General features: G+C 38.2%; 1 protein-coding gene across 1 annotated transcript in view; it reads left to right on the top strand.

Annotated features, from left to right (window-relative positions):
• The window catches only part of CALCRL (calcitonin receptor like receptor), a 68,308-nt gene that overhangs the window by 18,659 nt on the left and 28,484 nt on the right, over positions 1–21,165 (top strand). Inside the window, exons 2-5 of the mRNA XM_030485513.1 lie at positions 16,491–16,590; positions 17,582–17,726; positions 18,984–19,094; positions 20,725–20,837. Of these exons, the coding sequence (XP_030341373.1) occupies positions 16,540–16,590; positions 17,582–17,726; positions 18,984–19,094; positions 20,725–20,837 (420 nt within the window). The 5' untranslated portion in view covers positions 16,491–16,539. The remainder of the gene's footprint in view (positions 1–16,490; positions 16,591–17,581; positions 17,727–18,983; positions 19,095–20,724; positions 20,838–21,165) is intronic.

Below are 21,165 nucleotides of genomic sequence, written 5' to 3'. Positions count from 1 at the left end.
CTCATTATCTATACATGTGAGGAGTAGCACTGGCAAGATGCAGGATGTATTCCAGATTGCAACCGTGGTATAAATGGGATTAATACTAGGGACTCATTATGCTACTAGCAGTTTGTAGAAAAATCAAAATGAGAGACATGCTACTGTTTTTGCACGTTCTGCAATACTGTGTGGTGTTCACCTTTTGCTGTTGTAAAAGATCAATTAAAAATGAAAGGGTAATTAGATAGGCACGTCTGTTCCCACCAGCAGCATGTGTTGTGAATGTCCCCAGAGCGTTTTTGGATGGTGAAGTTGTTGATGGTGCTGGTACTTAAAAAGCTATAATTGGTTTCTGAAGTTAACACCCTTTCAGTTCTGTTGTTTTTGAGTGCAGAGATTTGAGAAATCCTCGGTGTATTGCGACCATTACAAATAAATTTCCCCAACTAAAAGGGCTGTAGAGTTGTTCAAAATCACTTTTAGTCTGAGAGTGTGCTTCAAAATCTAAATAAACAAAATCTAAATAAATAAAAAAAATCTTATGATTGCAGCTTTTTAGAATTGATACTCATTAATGATCATTATCAGATACTAGTTTTTGAATCTCGATTCGCATGGATATCTAGCTCTGACGTATTATGCACACTATTTTAGTATCAGTTGGATACTTTATGTTGTAATATTTTTCACATTTTTAATCTAGGAATGCATTCTTTTTCAAGTAATAATAATCTTTTTACAGTTCTTGTCCTTAACATTCTTGTTCTTCTCTGGCACATGTTTAACAGGTCAGTCTACTTGTTCACCATAGTTAGTTCTGGCACTACAATTGTATAATTAAAAACAATAATAAGATGACAATGAGTTTGGCTGCTGTCACCAGGTAGTTACTTTAAAAGTCAAGAAGTGTTTAAAACCTTATGTATTTCTGGTGCTTTTGTTTTGTCTGGGTACTGTAGAGGAGCATTCAGGATTTTCATTGGTCAGGATGGCTTGATTAATGGCTGTGATTTCTTCGTGATTATGTGTCTAGCAATATATTTCTAATTCTTCTTGGGGCTTTATGGGAGAAATGAAGGAGTCACAAAATAAATGTGAAAGATTGCCAGTTTATTAAAATCAGTTGTTTAAGTCACCTTTATTAACACCTGTATATTGCAGGTGATTGTTACGTAGTGGAACATACCACTAGTGTTTCATTACGCTTTGCTACAAAGTAGGTAGTCTTGAGTTATCAGCTGAAAATTGCTGGTACATAATGTGAAGGTATGTTTGTTTGGTTATTTGGGCATGTTGTGTAAGTCATTACTAAGGTGGCTGATAAAAGTGACATCCACAATGTTACTATATGCAATTCAATCTGTAGGGTGGATGCTCAGAATGGGTAACGAAATTAGACAGGGATAGAGCTGGGTGCAGGAGGTCACTTTAGGTAACGATTATACCTTCCCTTCACAGGAGGGGAAGAGCCTACTTCATGTTTCTTAGGTGCAAAAAGAATATTAAGATAGACTGTCTCACTCAAGTAGCTCTTAACTCTGGATATTTCTTGTGGGAGATGTTCCTTTAAACTTGGCATCTAAGGTGTCCCTAGCAATACCACAGATATTAATGTCCAAACTGTAGCCTGAGAATAGATTTTTGTTCTAAGACCATCTTACAGACAAGTACAGTTACAGGTGAAAGACCGGTGTAGAAAATAAATGACCGATAATTTATTAGCAGAAATATTTGGTTATATTTTCCTGGCTTTTAATTTGTCTGGGTTTTCTTTTTCTTGGCCCAAGTATTTTTACTCTCTTTTTGCAGTCCTTTTAATGACAGTCCCTACAGAAATGGATGGTAAATCCATTGCTAATTGCTGAGTGGGTATTTAAACCTTGAATGTGACACAATGTGCAATACGGTGATGGGCAAATCAGTTAAATTCTCTCTATTTTGGATAGTATTTTTAATTATCTTACTCATCTTCTCTTTATGTTCTTTCTTGCTCCTGGCTAACCTTAAAGGAAAAACCACATTGAAGGTTTTGTCTATTTTTTTTTTCGTAGTTATAAAACTGAAGCTTTTTTTTTTTCATACTACATACATGTAGTCATTCTACATTTGGTAGCACTATATAGTTTCAGTAGCTGATTTGGCTCCCACATTTGGATTAGTCTGAATTTCACATCAGTTTGGTGGTCTGATTTTCAACAGATGTTTTAGAGTCATCCTCTTTGTAATGTCTGACCCTCAGAGATGACCAGCCAAGTGGGGTTCAGAGTTCAGATCGCTGGGTGATGGCCACTTAAGTCTTAAAGTTCTCTGTTCCTTAAAAACACTCATCAAATGATTATTTCTTTTCTCTAAAGCCTTGTAAAGTGGTGTAACAAGACAGCCTGAGGATTGATGATGACTTCAAAGTTAGAAGTTGTCTGATAGCAATGACATGGGAATGAATTCACTTAGTCTGGTGGTTGCAAATGATGCTTACTGAAATCTCAACGTCCTACTGAATTTGTATCTGGGAGATTATATCTTGTAGAATAGGACAAACCAAATATAGCTGAAGTTGTCAGTGTCCCTCTTGACCAGAGTCCGTATCTAATCTATTTTATGCTTTTCTTAGACAAAGCAAAAAGTGTTTTGCTGCTTAGTCTATAAAATGCTTATACAATATCCAGAGTAATTAATGCCATCATTAAAAGGCCACTAGTTCTGGAATGATGTGCAACAACTGTTTACCAGTGCACAGTCAGTAAAGATTTGGGATGTGCAGAAGAAAGTGAAGAATAAAGATGTGATTTTTATACACTATCCTCATCACTAAGCAGTTCTAAAATACGCTAGTGCAGCAGTTGTTTTCTAATACTCTCCTGAGAAAGGGAAATATATTTGCTGGGAAGGCGGGGGGAACCAAGCAAGTTTTATTCCTGCAATTTTTTATTTCTTTGGAGAAACCTGGAGATGTTAGCTGATGACATGCTACCTGTTCTTTGCGTGCTGTAGACCTGTAGCAATGGCCAAGCATTTTTATTTCTGTAAAATTACTTACAAGGTCAGTAGGATATGTGCCTGTTATGGAATTCATTTGCCAGCAAAGCTTGCATCCAGTTAATAATTAGTAAGAAATTTTATGTCTGCTCTTGGCCCAGTTATGTGTCTCACAAACAAAGCACTTACTAGTCCTTTTGTAAAAAGGGAAGATAGGTGTTGTTACAGCTTTAGAAGAGAACAGAGTTCTCTCTCCAACATATATATGCTGATTAATTGAGAATATCATATTCAGTACCTGCTTGTTTCAACAAATATCCTGCTCCATCAACAGCAGGAAGAAGCCAATGCAGGAGAAATCTGGATTTCACCAAAGGAAGCTTGGCATAAGCTACCTCGATAGAAATAAATGCAGGAGACTTTCTTTGTTTCTGGATGGTTCCCTCAGATGGAATCAGTTGGGTGATGTTGTTTCCGTTGGCTCCAGCAATGTCGAGGCCATTGATGATGAAAGTTTTGTACTGTTTTTCACCATCGCTTGGAAAATTCTCTCTCCCCCGCCCTCACTCCCCCCCCAACCAAATCCCTGCCAAGCCAGCAGCTGTGAGCAGAATTTCTCAGCAAGATGAATGTGAAGTTTTGCATGCTCCGTGCAACAAGATACACAAATACAGCTTGGAGAGGGTAACAGTTGAGGGGGGCAAGTCCAAACTCTTTGAACAAAATGTGCGCATGTCGTATGGTTGAGTCTTTTAAGGTGTCTTATTAAGTTAAAGGGGGCAGGAAAGAATAAAAAAATAAGGCATGAAAAGGTTATTTTTTCATAGTTACTTTTGGTACCTCAGTCTGAGGTAAGTAATGCCTGAAAGTTTGATGTCTAAGCTTTGCTATTAAGGGCAGTTAGCAAAGCGAGTGAATATGAGTACTGCAGTTACATGCGAGACACTGGCAGACAATAGCAAGAACTGGTCTGTAGAATTACAAACTCAATTGAATATTTTCTTAATTTTGGTAGATGTTATCCTTATCAAAGTTTCCCATCAAATTCCATGCATATTGTTTCCGCCAGGGATTTTTTAATGGAACGTGAAATCAGTATGAGATTTCACCCTCCCCACAATCCCCACACTGTGGGGATTTTTTTTTTCTCCAGAAAAATAAATGCAGGATGTGAGTGTGCAGAAAATATGGATACCTATATTAAAGCCACCTAATATTTTCCATGCTTGGAGTGGAAATTTTCAATTACTTGCAATTTTTTACAAGCTTTAACTGAAATTTTCCATTACATGTTTCTGCTGTTATTTTTTTTACATTTGGAGGGGAAATAATGTGCTTAAATGTGTAAATGACATACAAATAACATTTATATGTAATTCATAACTATAATAGCTGTGCTCGATTTTCATTCCTCTGCTGTCACTATAGTACTTGTAATGTTTTATTACATTTGGTATGTAATATTTCATCTTCACAAAGTACCTTGTCCAAGTGAGACTCAAGTTTATCAAGGCAGTGATTGTGTGTTCAATTTATGTAATATTTTAAATGTTCATAGTTAATATTTTTTTATTTTGGTTTGCATTCAGGTAAGACAGTGGAATACTGAAAAAGGATATGGAAAAGTCTGTTTGTAATTAAAGGAACGCTAATTGGAGTTTAGGGACTGTGTGTAAGATACACTAGTCTTTCCCACGGCAACACCCTGAGCATATGATCTTTAACTGAATTCATGGAAACATTCACACTGCTTACTACAGATTGCAGCTGGCACTGTCTATAAAATCTCTGCTTCACGAAGAGTAGAGGATTTTAGTTGATAATGTGCAATGGTACATTCATTCTGCTGCAGTGTTACTATACAGCTATGTGAAACAGATGGAATGCATTGTAAAAAGATTGTAATGTGCAGTGCAGTTACACAATAATATCAAAATCATCCTTGCAGTTCTCGTTCAGAGGATGTGAAATAGTGCCATGCTTGATTGTCAAATATGTGTGTGGCTCACAGATTGCATGCCAGCTAAATTGTTAGATGACCCACCAACTGTTTTTGCTATTTCAGACTTTTAACATCTTTCTCAGCAGCACAAGCTCTTCAAGCAAAATTTTTCAATGGCACAGAATCGCATTTGTATTAACAGCATGAAAATGTAATAGGATGTCTACTGAAATATAAGGCCAGTTAGACCTGGGCCAGTCCAGTTTTCAGCAGTCGTTAATCTCTGGTATTTCAAGAAAAGAAGAAGACTTTGCAAGAGACAGTTGATGAACAAATTTGAAAATTAGAAAATGGTTAGTTGGGACCTATGTTTATAATTTCAGGTGGAAGAAATTTTATGTAAGTGGCATTTCAGAAAATACATACAAACGTATTATTTCAGTTGGTGCGAAAGATTTCTACTTGGATACTTTCAGACTAAAAGACTGTCTTCATGTAAAAGAGAACTTATTCTTTTCAAAGTAAGTGCACATTGTCAGAGATAATTGATAAAGATCATCATGTAAATGTGTTCTAGTTGGTTGAACATGGCATGAGTTGTCCAAATAGCTATCAGTGCCGTTTGGGGGATTTTATCCAGCACAAGAAGAGTTTGAGATATCACATTTATACTGGTGCCAGTTGCTTTTTGTTCTCCACATACACATTCAAAGCAGAATGAGGAATGCAGAGGGCAAATACTGTAAGAGAGGTTAGTGTAGTTGCTTGGTAGCGGTTTGCTTCCCGTTCAAAGGATCTCATTTCTCATTTTGTTAATCTGGTTAGTTAATGGCTGTGATTGTATAATTGATTTTTAAACTGACAGCAATTCTAGCAAAACAAGTGTTTCTTCACTCCTGAATGCTTCAGTCTGTGTCAGTTGTGCATATGTCAGTATTCCTGTGGGTGTGGTAGGGTGCAGATGAAGCTGAAGGGAATTCCCATTTGAAAGACTTTAAAACATTGATGGCTGATATTTTCCTTAATTCGTCAATACTAATGTTAAGCCAGATTGACAGAAAATTATGTTAATGTAAAATATCATTGGCTGTAGCCGTATCTTTGTACGTATCTTCACTTGAAGGAGATACAGGTAGAGAATAGAGAAACCTCTGCCTACTTTATGGCTACCTTAAGATGATTTCTGCAGCTAGTCTGCGAGGAGGAGAGTTATATAGAAGAAGAGCTCTAGCTATAAATGTAAATACAAAAGCTTTGACATTTTTGTTTTCTCAATCTGTCCTTTGAGTATATGCATCCATTCTTTTGTGTCATTAGAAGTCATCCGCAAGCCCTTACTCTTCTTCACTGTACTTAAGTATAGCCCCTTGGAAGTTCAGACCAGTGTCTGTGTGGGTCTCAAGAAGATGTGCGTATACCGGTACACAGCTATAGACTTTAAAAAAATATATGGAAGGTAATTTCCTTCCATGCTGTTGAGATTAACTTTTAACTGCTTCTGGTTTTAACTTTCTTAACTTTCACAAACTCCTTTATGGCAAGCATACTCTGTGTGAGCCCAGTTTGAAACATTTGCTGCCAAAATGCCATTTTAGGAATGTAACATATGAAAAAACATAGGAAAGATAGGAAATATCCGTAGCTAATTAAAAGCAAAGGAAACAAGCTTCAGACCACTAGAATTCAAAATGTTGGTTTTGGCTGCTGCTTGTTCTTGGCTTTGGCTACAGGATGGATTAGTAGTTTTGATAATTTAGCACAGTATAACAAAATTGTCTAATATTCAAAGGGTGACATACTCCAGATCTTGCACTTTTGACTTCTGGCATGTGAAATTTTAAATTTAAGAGGAAATGTTCTGAACTGTGGTGATTTAGGCTGACCTGGTAAAGGCTTTGAAGTAGCTGGTGGTTTATTTTGTTTAGAATAAGTATACCAAGCTGAATTTTTCTAAAGTTGCCTTAAATTTACCTGATCTTCTTTGGAATAGTAAATGCATAGGAAATATCCCATGAGAGAAAATGTTGATATTTGACATGAACTTCCCATCTGAAATTTCAGTTTAGGCCAGGTCAAAATTATTGCTGATGAAAAGAAAACTTTGGGGATAGTTCTTTGTATTATGTTCAAAAACAAACAAACTAACAAAAAACATCCAATGCAAAATCAGAAGACCATAGTGCCTCTGACATTTCCATGGGCGCTTTATCTATATTTGGTTCATCAGTTCGGTTCAAGTCGTTGACCAGTGGTGAACCCAAAGTTCTGATGCAGCAACTGCAGCAGCAGCACCACTGTGTTTATGCTGGCATAAGCAGTTCCCTTTCCAGGCCACCTGCTCCCTCCCCATCCTGCTCAGAGTTGCTGGTGTGACATGATCCACCTAAAAATTAATAATTTTGTAAAAAAAAAAAAAAAAATCATACTTCAAAACACTATAAAAGCTTGTAACTGAATGAGGGTATGTTTGTGTATATTTCTGTTTAAATATTAATATTTCTAAACGCAAATCTGGAAGCAACTGATGTAAAACCTGTGAGTTGCATGGAATACACTTAACTGCTGAACTGGGTTGGAGCCAGTGAGAAAAAGGTTGATTGGCAGGCTCTGAAAAAAACAAAAGCCCTGATGCATCTTGTTAACCCATTCTCTCATTCCCGTTGCCTTGTTCTGACCTTGAGAAAAGTCTTTGAACTGTGGAAATACTGTTCTTGTAAAATTAGCATGTGTCATTGAAGAAATAACAATAAGCTTTTAAAACTCAGCCAGTTGGGAAAATGACTTCATGCTGTAAACATTTTCACAAAGAAACCTTTGGATCTCTTTTGGATCATTACTTGGTGAACAGCATCAAAAAGAGTCATTCAAATGAAAATACTGACTGAACGGGATGCTCAGAGCAGTAGTCACTCTCTGCAGCTTTAAGCAGCAGTGTCTGGGGAAAAAAACCCTTCAGGCATCTTAGCAAGGGTCTTTTTACAAGTGTTAAGGTCTATTGATGAACTCATAAATTCATATGGTCATTGTTTTAATTCAAAACAGAAAAAATTTTGTTTGGAGGTGGAGAAATCTTCTTTGAGGAATATACCATATTTTTCACATGTGTCATAGAACCAGAGAACATGTCAAGTTGAAAGGGACCCATAAGCATCATTGAGTCCAACTGCCTGCTCCTTGCAAGACTACCTGCAACTAAATTGTATGTTTAAGAGTATCATCCAGTTACACTTTTGTTACCAATATCAGTGGGTTCATGCCAAGGAAAGCAAGCTGGAAAACATTTTTGTTTTCTCTAAAGTGAGGCATGTGATTGGGGTCTTCTGTGCTCTCCTTTAGAGTCATAGCAAATAAGTCAATATCTGTTCTCAGTTAAGAGCTGTGCCCCACACTCCTCAGTGTTTTCTGAAAGCCTCTCCTAAAATCTGTAAGACATCCACTGTTTGTGATATGCATCTGGAACGAAGCAACAGAATTTGGGCTCTGATGGGAAGATTCAGTAGCTCCAGTGGCATAGTTGTGGTTTTCTTCTATACTGCTTAATTGGGTTTCAGGTCATATCAGAAACACAGCCCTATGAATTTGGGGGTTTGGCCCGTAAAGTTTTGCTGTGTGTATCTGTGGATATATTGCTCCAGTTTCAATTATGGTTTTGTTGTTTTTTTTTTTTTTTCCTGGGGGAATACATGAGGAATACAGATTGGCAAAGAGTAATGAGGCATTAAAATATACCTAGTAATCATGTGGGAGCTCTCCCAACTTTTTTATAGCATGAAATCCATGGAAAAGAGAGAATGTCATGAGCAATTCTGTTGTATTTAATTGGAATTCCTTGCCACAGGATAGCAGTTGCTTTGGAGGAAGAGAAATTTCAGGAATCTTTCCTGAATATGTTTTTAACTATATTTTTAAATTACTATAGCAGGAAATTAATACAGTAGAAAAAAGAGAAGTACCAGTACTAAATCATCTTGATTTGTCGTGGGATTTAGTCATTCATTATTCTCCTGTCATCTTCATTTCCATTAATCTTTTTTAGGGTGTTTGATAGTGGCCACTCTAGCATTTTATTTTTTTTTTTTTTTTCAGATAATCTTGTTCAGCAGAGCAGCCTTCTAAAAGGTTTCTTTGTGCTTGAATGAATGCTACAGAATTTAAATTCCATTACTTACAGAACATTGAACTGAATTTGGAAAGTTATACCTAATAACATCTGTTGATGGATTTTTAGACATCAAGGTACAGTTTGGGTTAGGGCTATGGGGTGAAAAGGATTAAGCTTGTAAAGTAAGCATAACAAGTGCTTACAGAATGATAGTCAAATAGCTCTTACTGAAAAATCTGGAGGCATTAATAACTATGAACTGTTGGAAATAGTAATTGCTTCTCTGAGAATAAGCCATGTCAGTATGTTGGTAAAGATTTTCCTTGCCAGAATCTATGTTGCCTTCATTTATCAACTAGTTCCTTGAGAGGGAAGCATCTTGGGTGTCAGTATCACCATGTAAGACAGTATAAAAAATACTGTAGTTTTAAAAATGTAAGTAATGGTAGAAATATTATCCTGAGTTTTTTGTATTTTGATAGCGTGTTACTAGGGAACCGATTTCTGCAATAAAGGAAAAACTATCACCACCATCACTCTATGATAGGTTCTTATGATTTTAGGTATTAGAACTGGCCAAGAGTGTTGTCAGTTACTGCTAGTAATTTCTGTTGGGTGCAGGAACCAAAACTTTGCTGAACTATAGCCAAATGTTATTAATGGGAAAAAGTACACAGGAGTAATTTAATCTGTGTAATTTTACCTGCAAATGGTTCTGCAATCTCTGCAAGGCTTCTGGCAAACAAGTAGAGTGATGCAAAAAGAAAACCAAACCAATCTGCATGCTAATAGAATAAATAGATGTGAAACATCTTTGTGAACAAGACCTAATTTTCTACTTGCAGTAAGCCTGAGACCTTGAGACATGCATAGCATGTGGCCCAAGAAATAAACAGCAAATAATTTCTCATATTGAGCTGAAATATCACCTAGTGCATGATGATGTTGTTATAAAGTAATAGAACAGAAAAATTGAGGTATGCTGCTCTGTTTCTTCTTTATTTGTTTGAATCCTCAAGAAGAGAGTAAATGCCATTTAACCACAACTGATTCTTAGGAAAAACTCCTGGAAAGAAAGGTGGAAGGAGGACCATTTCAGTGTGGCATTTTCTTTATAATATCTCCATGCATGTGACCAATACTGTGGGTTCAGAGATTGAGATGTCTAAGGAAACTCAGCTTGTTTATAAACTTGGGGTTTATTTCCTATAGTGCTTTTCATGGTGGCTATATGAATATTGCAAATCTTTCGCTAATTACTGATTCACTCGTGGAGGTCTTCATGCATCCTGTAAGCCTCTTTGTTCTGCAGCGCAAGAAGGGATCTCAGTTCACCCCTTTGCAAGCCACTGCCTTTTGCAGCTCTTTGCGGTGTTCTGCCTTTATGATGCTGCTTGCTACCAGTTGGTGGTACGCACAAGGATCTATCATAGTACTCCTCATGAGTTAAAAAAAGTTAACTCCTCATGAGTTTAAAATAGTATTAGGGGCATTTTTTAAAATTTTGTTTTTCCTGACACATAGCCCATCTGATGTGAAGAGAGGAGGTCACACTGGGGATTTGAAAGGACAACTGCAGTAAGGGTAGGAATGCCTTCTTGTAGCAGATCCACTAGCATCACAATTGAGTTGTACCAGTGTTTTAAACTGGTATAGTAAGTTAAATTTTGTTTATTGTAAAATCCAGCAACATACAGATCTGAATTATTTGGGTAATATACCAGTTCCTTCAAGTGAAGGAGAATACATTAGGAAAAAACCAAGCCCAGTCACTAATTGAATGAAGAGAATAGCTCAATGAAACCTGTTGGAAGCTGTGAAGAGCTTATGCTTTTGTACTGTAAAAATTGTCTTGGGGAGGATCAAGCTCTTCTGATCTCCTGTCTCACCTGTTCTAGGAGTCTGTAACTGCAGATGCCTGGGTATTGATTCAGAGTGATGGTGGGTGGCGAGTAGGAAATTCTAGTGTTGTGAGACTGCTGCCCAGAGTTCTTTAGATTTGTTCCATAACATTTTGAGCTGTCTTAACTCTGTAATTATTAGGAGCATGGAGTAATTCCCGCACATACAGCCGTGAGCTATAATGTGATACCATCAGAGCAGTTTGGTCCAAATCCTCCAGAAGTGCTACTCTCAGAAATGAGGGCTTTTTACCCATTAGGAAGATTTCCAAATTGCCCTTCATTGCTCTGTAAGATGAGTGTGGAGATTTTGGAGTCCACTTTAAGAACTAAATGAATCTGGCATGTATTAGTGTTTGGCTTGTACTGCCCACTTGCAAAGCCTTTTTAGTTAGAAGAGAATCTCTGTGGCAGAGTATTTCCCAGAAAGTTTGTGAGTGGAGATGTAAGTGAAGGCTCTATCTGTAATTTCATTTGAGACTAAGTTGGTTATTTTTTTTTCCTAACAGTGAGGTACAATTCAAAATAGGGATGCTTGAAAAGGGTTGGACATTTTCCAACTTGTTTTTGCTTGTATCTTGGGCTGAAACAACCAAACATACAGGAGGTACGGTGTGTCAAGAAAATACCCATTCTGACCCTAGTCAGAATTTGCAGTCAGAGAGGAAGGCTATACATCTATATTTGCACATGCTCAACTTCAGTGTTGCAAGACTATAGCACACTGCAAGATACGTAATTTATACTGAAAATGTTTGGGGGGTGGGTTGTTTTTGTTTTTCTCTTCCTGGTCAAATCAAAGATTACCAATTACTGAAAAATGTTTGTGCATATGTATGAATGTACATGCAATGACAAAAGTAGACTCTTCCTTCTGTCTCACTCCTACAGAGTTACATTCTGACTTAAAGTCAGACTTAAGGGCAACTGCTTAAGGTAGAAGTTGTGTTTTTTCTTTTGTACTAAATGTGGTCAGGTGATTACAGTTAAAAAAAAAAAAAAATTCTTGCTGGCTACCTTTTTTTAACCCTTTTTGCTGTATCATTGAAACAGGAAGTGTCTGGAGCTCAGCAAGGATGACATTTACTCTTGGGAGGATGGGAAAAGGTTAAAAGTAGGAACAGCTGATGGGGCAGGATGGCTCTGTAGAGAAAGCAGGAGGAAGCGAAATGTGAACATCTGTTAAAGTTATACCAGTGACTATTTTGGCTAAGTGCAGCTTGCAGTTCCTCTTGAATTCCTTCTTCTTCAATAGATGTCACTGCTATCAGTGACAAACACAGTATGGGCCTTTGGAGTATCATTAATTTAGGTAACAGAGAATGTAATAAAGAGGAAAAACAGGCAGATCCATTTAATTAATTTTCTTTTCTTAGTTATCCCAGTCTTCAGTACAACATGCACTAAAAATGAGATTTTGAAGATCTGATTTGCTATTGCAATTCCCCATTCTCTTCCCACTGACATTCCCTTTTACTGGGAAAATAGAGGACTTCTAGTAGTTATAGCATTGTGTCCACTGACTCACAGTTTCATTCTATACCTATCCTGTAACTCATGTTTGTTCAGCATGAAGTCAGGGAATTCTGTCTAAGCTTCCACCATCTTTTCCCTTAAGATAACATTCAGTACACTCAATCTTAATCCAATACAGTTGTCCTCTTGTCCCCACAGTAGAATTGTCAAAGATGTTTAGTAGCAGAAGAACCTCAGCAAGTTTGCCGATGACCAAGCCGTGTGGTTCGGTTGATATGCTGGAGGGAAGGGATGCCATCCAGAGGGACCTTGACACGCTTGTGAGGTGGGCTGATGTCAACCTTACGAAGTTCAACCAAGCCAAGTGCAAGGTCCTACACCCGGGTCGGGGCAATCCCAGGCACAGCTACGGGTTGGGCAGAGAAGAGATTCAGAGCGGCCCTGCAGAGAAGGACTTTGGGGTGTTGGTTGATGAGAAACTGAACATGAGCCAGCAGTGTGTGCTCTCAGCCCAGAAAGCCAACCGTATCTTGGGTTGCATCAAAAGAAGTGTGACCAGCAGGTCGAAGGAGGTGATCCTGCCCCTCTACTCTGCTCTTGTGAGACCCTACTTGGAGTATTGTGTGCAGTGCTGGTGTCCTCAACATAAGAAGGACATGGAGCTGTTGGAGTAAGTCCAGAGGAGGGCCATGAGGATGGTAAGGGGGCTGGAGCACCTCCCGTATGCAGACAGGCTGAGAAAGTTGGGGCTGTTCAGTCTGGAGAAGAGAAGCTGCGTGGAGACCTCATAGCAGCCTTCCAGTATCTGAAGGGGACTACAAGGATGCTGGAGAGGGACTCTTCATGAGGGCCTGTAGTGGTACGACAAGGGGTAATGGCTTAAAACTTAAACAGGGGAAGTTTAGGTTAGATCTAAGGAAGAAGTTCTTTACTGTGAGGGCGGTGAGGCACTGGAATGGGTTGCCCAAGGAAGTTGTGAATGCTCCATCCCCAGTGGTGTTCAAGGCCAGGTTGGACAGAGCCTTGGGTGACATGGTTTAGTGTAAGGTGTACCTGTGCATGGCAGGGGGGTTGGAACTAGATGATCTTAAGGTCCTTTCTAACCCTAACTATTCTATGATTCTAAGAACAACTTGAGAAGCACTTTTATTTAAAGAAACCCAGTAATGGGTCTGTTATTATTTTTCTTGTGCATCTAATACCTCCCAGCTCTGAGAGGGAGGTAACTTTCTGAGAATTATATTTGTTTTGCATTTCATCAGGAAGATGGTTAATAAAAGGAGCCTGACTTTCCCAGCAGTACTGGCTTGCAACCATGTTCAATGGACTACATTGTTGTCCATTCCTAAGAATGTTTGTAATCTTCTTGTGAAAGTTCTTGTCCAAACTAACTGGAATAAGTGTCGAAGGAATGAATTCATGTAGTGTTGCAATAAATGCTTTCCTGAAGTCCAAACAGGCATATGAATGACCTTCATCCTGCCTTTTGTAATTGATGTTTAGAAAAAGCCTTCCCCCCCCCCCCGCCCCGTAAGTATTTTGCAGTTAGCAACTGTGAGAAATGAGTGGAAATCACAGAACAAATTATAGACTTGACTTACTCTTTTGTCTCCTGGGAAGAACTAATAACTTAGTAGTAGATCCTGGAATGGTTGGTAGGAAATGTCTAGAAAATCACTAGGTTTGGGCCATTAAAGGTACTGAGCTAAAGGTTGACTATTGATAATGTGAAACAGAAATAATCATGGACTTTGAATCGAAGATAAATTCTGCCTATGTTTATAAGATATTGTATCTTTTAGATAAATGAAAATAAGCAAGGCTAAATGAGGCCAATATTTGAACATGCATATTAAATTTGACATCCAATATCTGTTTTAGTATAAGGATTTTTGAAACTATTATAGAGAAAATTATTTTGAACTCTTGCATACTTATATAGAAAAACATATACTATTGTTGCTATGTTCTACTTGATTGGTCTCATTGCTTGTCCTACGCACATCATTTACAGGTTTTAACCCTGTGCAGATGTGCTTTGTCATAATTTAGAGAGAGATTACTCAATTGCTTTACAACCAAGTAGTTAATTCCAAACTTCCTTAAAAGGCTAGTGTTTCTTTTCCCTTCCTAGGTAAACAGACATAACTGTAAATGGATGAAACTTGTGATAGGTTTTAATTAATCTCCCTTGCCCCCAATTATCATGTAGAATTGAAATCATCTTGCCTCTTTAGATATCTCCATTTGTATTTGGTTTTCAGCCAATCTTTAGTCACTGCACATAGATATTTAGATTTTTCTTTAGTTAACAGGTAGTGGTTTTGACAAGTTATTCATTGTAGTTCTCCGCACATGTGGATTTTCCAGAGAATTATTAGCTCAAACCAAGAATAGATTTCATATATGCTGATTGGTCTTTCTGTTAGTTTTTGAAGAACCTTCAAAACAGCATGTTTGAACTTCAGTGTTACGCTGAATTACCTGTGCAATTTCCAGCAATCAGTGTTAAGAGGATTTCATGCCAGTGGTAAAAATAGAGAGATTTACTGACGTGCTTTTAGTCTGGGTTAAACAACAGTAACTGGTTTTACAATGTTTCTTGTATTTGCATCAAGCCGTACAATAAACAGCAGCGATCTCGTATAGTCAGTATATCCTATAATATGCTTTTTATTGTGTTATAGTTGTGTTAAAAGGATCCAGTCACAGTGTAAAAGCAGAACAGAAGCAGATACAGAATATTTGCTTTTTGCAGCTAAGACAGTTGGGTTGGGTTTTTTTTTAAAAAGGATGGGCTTTTTGTAAAATTGACTGTGCTTGCCAGTGTACAATCAGTTGTCATCCACCAGTCTCTCACAGGATGTGACTCCTGGATAAGAAAATCTTCAAAGACAAAAGCAAGTGTGATCCAAGGGAGAATGTGGCTTGGGTCAGGAGACAGGTACTCAGTTCCCAACAGCCCTCTCGATTCAGTAGCAGTGAGATCTTAGAGCTAGCTATATAAGGGGCCTTTGGGGTACTTGAGTTTTATATCTGAAGTAGCAGTGTGTTATCTTTAGTGAATTAATCTGTTTAATTAATTAATCTACAAGGAAGCTAAACTCACTCGGATGCGGTCCGCCTTAATTTGGAAGATAATAGCTTCATTAATGCTCATACAGTCAGAAACTTAGCTTTTGAAAGATGATTTAGATGCAAAGACTTAATCTAAATATGGAAAGGTCAAGAGAGGCTCTTATCTTGGTTCCAGGCTCAGCTTTGTGATCTTCTCAGAGTACTTCAGGACGTAGTAAAGTATTGCTTGAGAAATCTCTACACATTTCGCTTCCTTTTGAGGGAATTGTCACAGGAGGGTTATGCTTAATAGATTGAGTGCTTAATAAATAACTTTGTATATTTTATGGTTTAGGTGCATTTTGCACTTCAAACATCAATTCCAAGAGAAGTCTGCTGTAAGATGATTACAGCTGGTTTGGATAGTTATGCTTTTTTTTAACTGACAATACAGTAACTAGTTTATAGCTACTGCAGATACAGAAACTATTTTACAGCTCATAACTAATTCTTGCATTGCCATTGTCATCCTTGAAAAGCTGAACTTCAAGATAAAGTGGCTAGTTACTAGATCAGTTCTTCCAGAAATGGCAAGATCAAATTCATCTGGTATGAACAGAACAGGAAAGAATTGTGTGCATGTGTTTGTGAAAGTCTAAGCCTACTTTGGAGGAAACTGAACTGCAGTTTGCTAGTCAAGGTGTCAACTTATACCTCGGGGCTAATTGCTACATCTCTGTTAGAGCTGATACCAGCTACCAGACTGAGACAAACCCTCTGGAGAACTGGTGTTAGTTGAGGCAGTGGAGTCAGCAGTGCAAGGAAAAACCCTGCTGCTGGAATCCATTGCTAATGAATTGAGTGCATATTTTTCACATCATATTGTACATCTGCCTGTATATCACTGTGTGTGGTCTATGTGTCACTATGCATGAATAAAAACTGAGAAGACCTCCATTGATTTGTTTTAATTCAGAAAGAAAATATGAAGTCTTTTATCAGTTTTAGCTTTCATGAATTGCTAACTTTCTTCCTACTTTTTTTCCTGTTGCAGTTTGAGTTCGTTCAACTACACTGTAAAATTCACTGCACCGGATATAAAAATGACAAAAAACTGGATCACATTTTTGCTGCTGTTCTTATCGGTTACTATGGTAAGTCTTATGAATTTTTTAAATCACTTCCAGATTGAACAAGTGTGTACACAATGCCATAGAAATTATTAATATGGAAATGCAGAAACAACTAATATTGTGTTCAAATGTAGTTTCTGTACAGCAGGATCTTTATTTATCTTCTCCTTTAAATTCCTGTGGTAAAGAAGTGGAAATAGTATTTACCTCTGCTGAATGCAGCATATTCTTTGCTGGCAGAAAACATTACAGTTATGGTTAACAAGTGACATACAAGCAGAATTGTGCCAGGCCCAGGAAAAGTGGAGGAGACATATAACCTGGATTGAGAGGGCATCCTCGGAACTTTTGATTTCACCCTTTTATGACAGTGGCACAGTATTTCAATCTGCAGGTTTGTTTTTCTATGAAGTTTAGTAGCTTCCCATAAAATATTTAACTACTTAAAAAAAAACGCACTTCAAAGGTTCACGTTTAGATCAAGATCCACATTTTTAAGTGGATGTCATGTCTTTTGAACACCTTTTTGTATCTTGAGGGTTGACTCTATGGTTCACCAGACAACAGAGAAACCAAATAACTCTAAAGAAGCCAAAAGCTTCAGTGCATACAGTCAGAGACTTATGAAAGTCTCTTCATAAAGGATAATTTTTTGCATGATTCATATGCTTTTTAGACTAATGTAATGTTGATGTATTTTACTGGATTTTGCAAAAGCTGTTTATGTACTTCTGACTGTCTCAGTGTTTTCTGTGAATTTTTCCATTACTATTTACAAATCTTGCAGATTGTTACTGCCCCCTGCTCAGTCAGGAGATATTTGTCAAGATTCAGTAGTAAGAAGAATTGCTAAACTAACCAGAGAAACACAAAATCCTGGTGTCAGTAATAAGATTTGATGATCACTTTCCTTCAGTAAAATAGTATTTAAAATATTCTAAAGGATTGAAGTATAAGAAGTTTATATTGGAGTCTGTACATGACTTGCTAAAAAAAGTTTCCTTCCTTTTAGTTTTTTGCCATTGCTATACCATCTGAAGGGCATCAGAATATGACAGAGGACTTTTCTCAGCTGAGTGTTACACGGAATAAGATTATGACAGCACAATATGAATGCTACCAGAAAATTATGCAAGATCCCATTCACAGGAAAGAAGGTAGAGATTATTTTCTTATAAGGATTTACAAAGGCAAATGGTTAACATATATTATTACAGTAATTTAGGATCTTTTAATTATATTCATTTCTTGTCTTAGTAGCAATCATAGAATCATAGAATAGTCAGGGTTGGAAAGGACCTTAAGATCATCTAGTTCCAACCCCCCTGCCATGGGCAGGGACACCTCGTACTAAACCATGTCGCCCAAGGCTCTGTCCAGCCTGGCCTTGAACACTGCCGGGGAGGGATCATTCACAACTTCTTGGGCAACCCATTCCAGTGCCTCACCACCCTCACTGTAAAGATCACCTCCTTTGACCTGCTTCTCTTCCAAAACAATTCTTTGGAGGAATTGAATGTCTGGAGGTCAGAAGTGGATACGAGCATGGAAGCGTAAGCTGATGTCCAGCCTGGGGCATCACAGCTTCAGAAGTATCTGGACAGATTGGAAAGTCTTCAGATGAGGAGAGGAGGAATTACATAATGTTTGAAAAATGCAGCTTTGAGATGGGGGCATTATTCAGTCCTGAAGGAAGATACTAAAAACAACTACAAATTTGTAGAGAGAGTCAGTCATTTTGTGTGCCTTTTGGGAAAGAATTTGTTTATAAAACCCCAGCTCATTCTCAGGGGAGGTTTATTTTAGATGTTAAAATTTGTGTGAGTGCAATGAGGCATCAAAACAAGCTTTTCAGGGACACTGTGGATTCACTGTCCCTGGAGCACTTGGAGAAGTGTCTGGCCATGGTGACCACTGCAGGCTCAGCTCTGCCTGAGGCAGAGGAGCTATGGCTGCCTCCCAGCCAGGCTTTCTGATGGCTTCTAGGGTACTAATGTGTTTTCAATGAACTAGAAAATATATCTATAGGCTTGGTATACATCCAACATGTAAATAAATTATTCAAAGTTGTATTTGCAAGCATAAGGCTCTTTGTTAATATGCATTGTTTGGTCTGAATAGATTTAGGGGGATTTGCCTACTGTGCTCTAGATCTGAGGCTTGTAAATTGTAGATGTAGACTGTTTCAAGGTGAATGATGATGGGTTTTTAAAATGTGTTCAAAGAAATATACATGTAAGGAACTATTAAGTGGAGTTTTAATTAACTAACGCTAAATCTTATGTTTCTATTTTCTTTTCTTCCTCATTCCTGCAAGTGAGAAACTTGCCTTATACGGTCTTACATTGTACTTTTGAGGGACTGTTATGAAAGAAGGGTTGTTGTTTTATTGCCAGATCTCTACTTGCTTACAGGTCCTTACTGTAATAGGACATGGGATGGCTGGTTGTGCTGGAGTGATGTTGCTGCTGGAACTGTGTCAGTACAGCGTTGTCCTGACTACTTTCAGGATTTCAACCCATCAGGTAAATGTGCATGGACTTCTGCATCAACATATATCTTAATAAAGTGAGGTTTTAGGTGCTTGATTTGCCCCACTCAAAGTCACTAATACTCAAGAATTTCGGTAACTCCAAACCCATAATTTGCATTTTCATAGAATCACAGAATAGTTAGGGTTTAAAAGGACCTTAATTTCATCTAGTTCCAATCCCCCTGCCATGGGCAGGGACAACTCTCACTAGACCCTGTCTGGTTGCTCAAGGCCCTGTCCCACCTGGCCTTGAACACTGCCAGGGACGGGGCATTCACAATGTCCTTGGGCAGCCTGTTCCAGTGCCTCACCACTCTCACAGTAAAGAATTTTTTCCTTATATCCAACCTAAATCTCCCCTATGTAAGTTTGAACCCATTGCCCCTTGTCCTATTGCTACAGTCCCTAATGATGAGTCCTTCTCCAGCATCCTTATAGGCCCCCTTCAGATACTGGAAGGCTGCTATGAGGTCTCCACGCAGCCTTCTCTTCTCCAGGCTGAACAGCCCCAATTTTCTCAGCCTCTCCTTGTACGGGAGGTGCTCCAGCCCCCTTACCATCCTCATGGCCCTCCTCTGGACTTGCTTCAACAGCACCATGTGCTTTTTATGTTGGGGACACCAGAACTGCGCACAGTACTACATGTAGAGGGGGAGAATCACTTCCTTCAACCTGCTGGTCACGCTCCTTTTGATGTGGCACAGGACACGGTTGGTTTCTGGGCTGTGAGCACACACTGCCGGCTCATGTTCAGTTTCTCATTGACCAATGCCCCCAAGTCCTTTCCCTTTATCACAACTGACAAGTTAGTGTTGGGGGTTTTTTGGTTTTGTTTTTTGTTTTGTTTTTTTTTCCTCCCCCTGAAATATCCCCTTGCAGGATTCTGTAGACTATGACATATGACTTGAAGTTAGATTACAGTTTTTGTCCTCCGAGAGATCTCTCTTAACAGACAAGCAGAAGTATGACTTATTCTTTTACCTCAGTTTAGCAGTAGAAGCTGACAAGAGTTTCTCCCACGAGAGAATCTTTTTCTTTTTCTGTAGGGCTAAGCTTTGTATCTGTGAGTGTGTGGAAAATGTCATAGACTTCCACTCTTTTATCTTCCTGCTTCATTTGGTATTTCCCAGGGTCTTTTCATGCCTCCTTCTATTTGACGATAGAAATCGTTATGTAGTCACAGTTTTCCAGTTTGGTTCTTGAGCAGTATCTCTGTTGATGTTTTCTTGCCTGTTCAGTTCTAATTTACAGTGGTAGGATGTCAGATGTCAGTTTAGATCTTGGATGCTAAACAAGCTGTTTAAATATTCTTGTCACTTTGTCTGGTAGTTCTTGAGCAGTTGGTTTGATATATTTTGATACTTACTGGCTTGGAGGAGGGAAGGCTATTTGTTTTCTGAAGAAAAACACATCATCAGTTGCTCTTGCCAAGCAAAAGCAATGGCATCTAGTTTCTCAGAATTCATAGCAACAAGCAATGTCTCTCTAGTCATATAAATAAAGCTGTCATTTGTTTGCCGGTCTTTCTTCATTAGATACTAGGCCTCGGGAAGTAGAACTTCAGTGCTGACTCTTGTGTTTTTGTTTTCTTTTTTTTGCTTTTCTTTCCATCTACTTTGTAGAAAAGGTTACGAAGATCTGTGATCCAAGTGGGAATTGGTTTAGACACCCAGAAAGCAACAGGACGTGGACAAACTATACCCAGTGTAATATCTATACACATGAAAAAGTGAAGGTAGGAAAGGAATGAAAGCAAGTTCCTAGTGTCAAGAAACTGATCTGAAAAATCGCACAAGTTCAAAACTCAAATGGCAACAGAGTTGATGCAATATCAAAATGCAAAAAGAAAAAAGTGTGTTGAATAAAAAGGGTGAATTGTGCTAAACAGACTCAGAAAAAACCCTCCAACCCACCTGCCTTGTGTTTTACAGCTGATTTCAGGTGCTTGAATAATATGATCGTATTTTTTTATGGCATTTTTAATGTGTGGGTACTTATATTTGTCTAGGTCATCCACAGCCATCTACTGGTAAGCAAAGTATGGTATGCCCTACAAGAGCAGA

Source organism: Strigops habroptila, chromosome 5 (assembly GCF_004027225.2).
Source record: "Strigops habroptila isolate Jane chromosome 5, bStrHab1.2.pri, whole genome shotgun sequence".
Taxonomy (NCBI): domain Eukaryota; kingdom Metazoa; phylum Chordata; class Aves; order Psittaciformes; family Psittacidae; genus Strigops; species Strigops habroptila.
The sequence above is the reverse complement of the archived record's forward strand: the minus strand, read 5'-3'. Positions and strand labels throughout refer to the sequence as shown.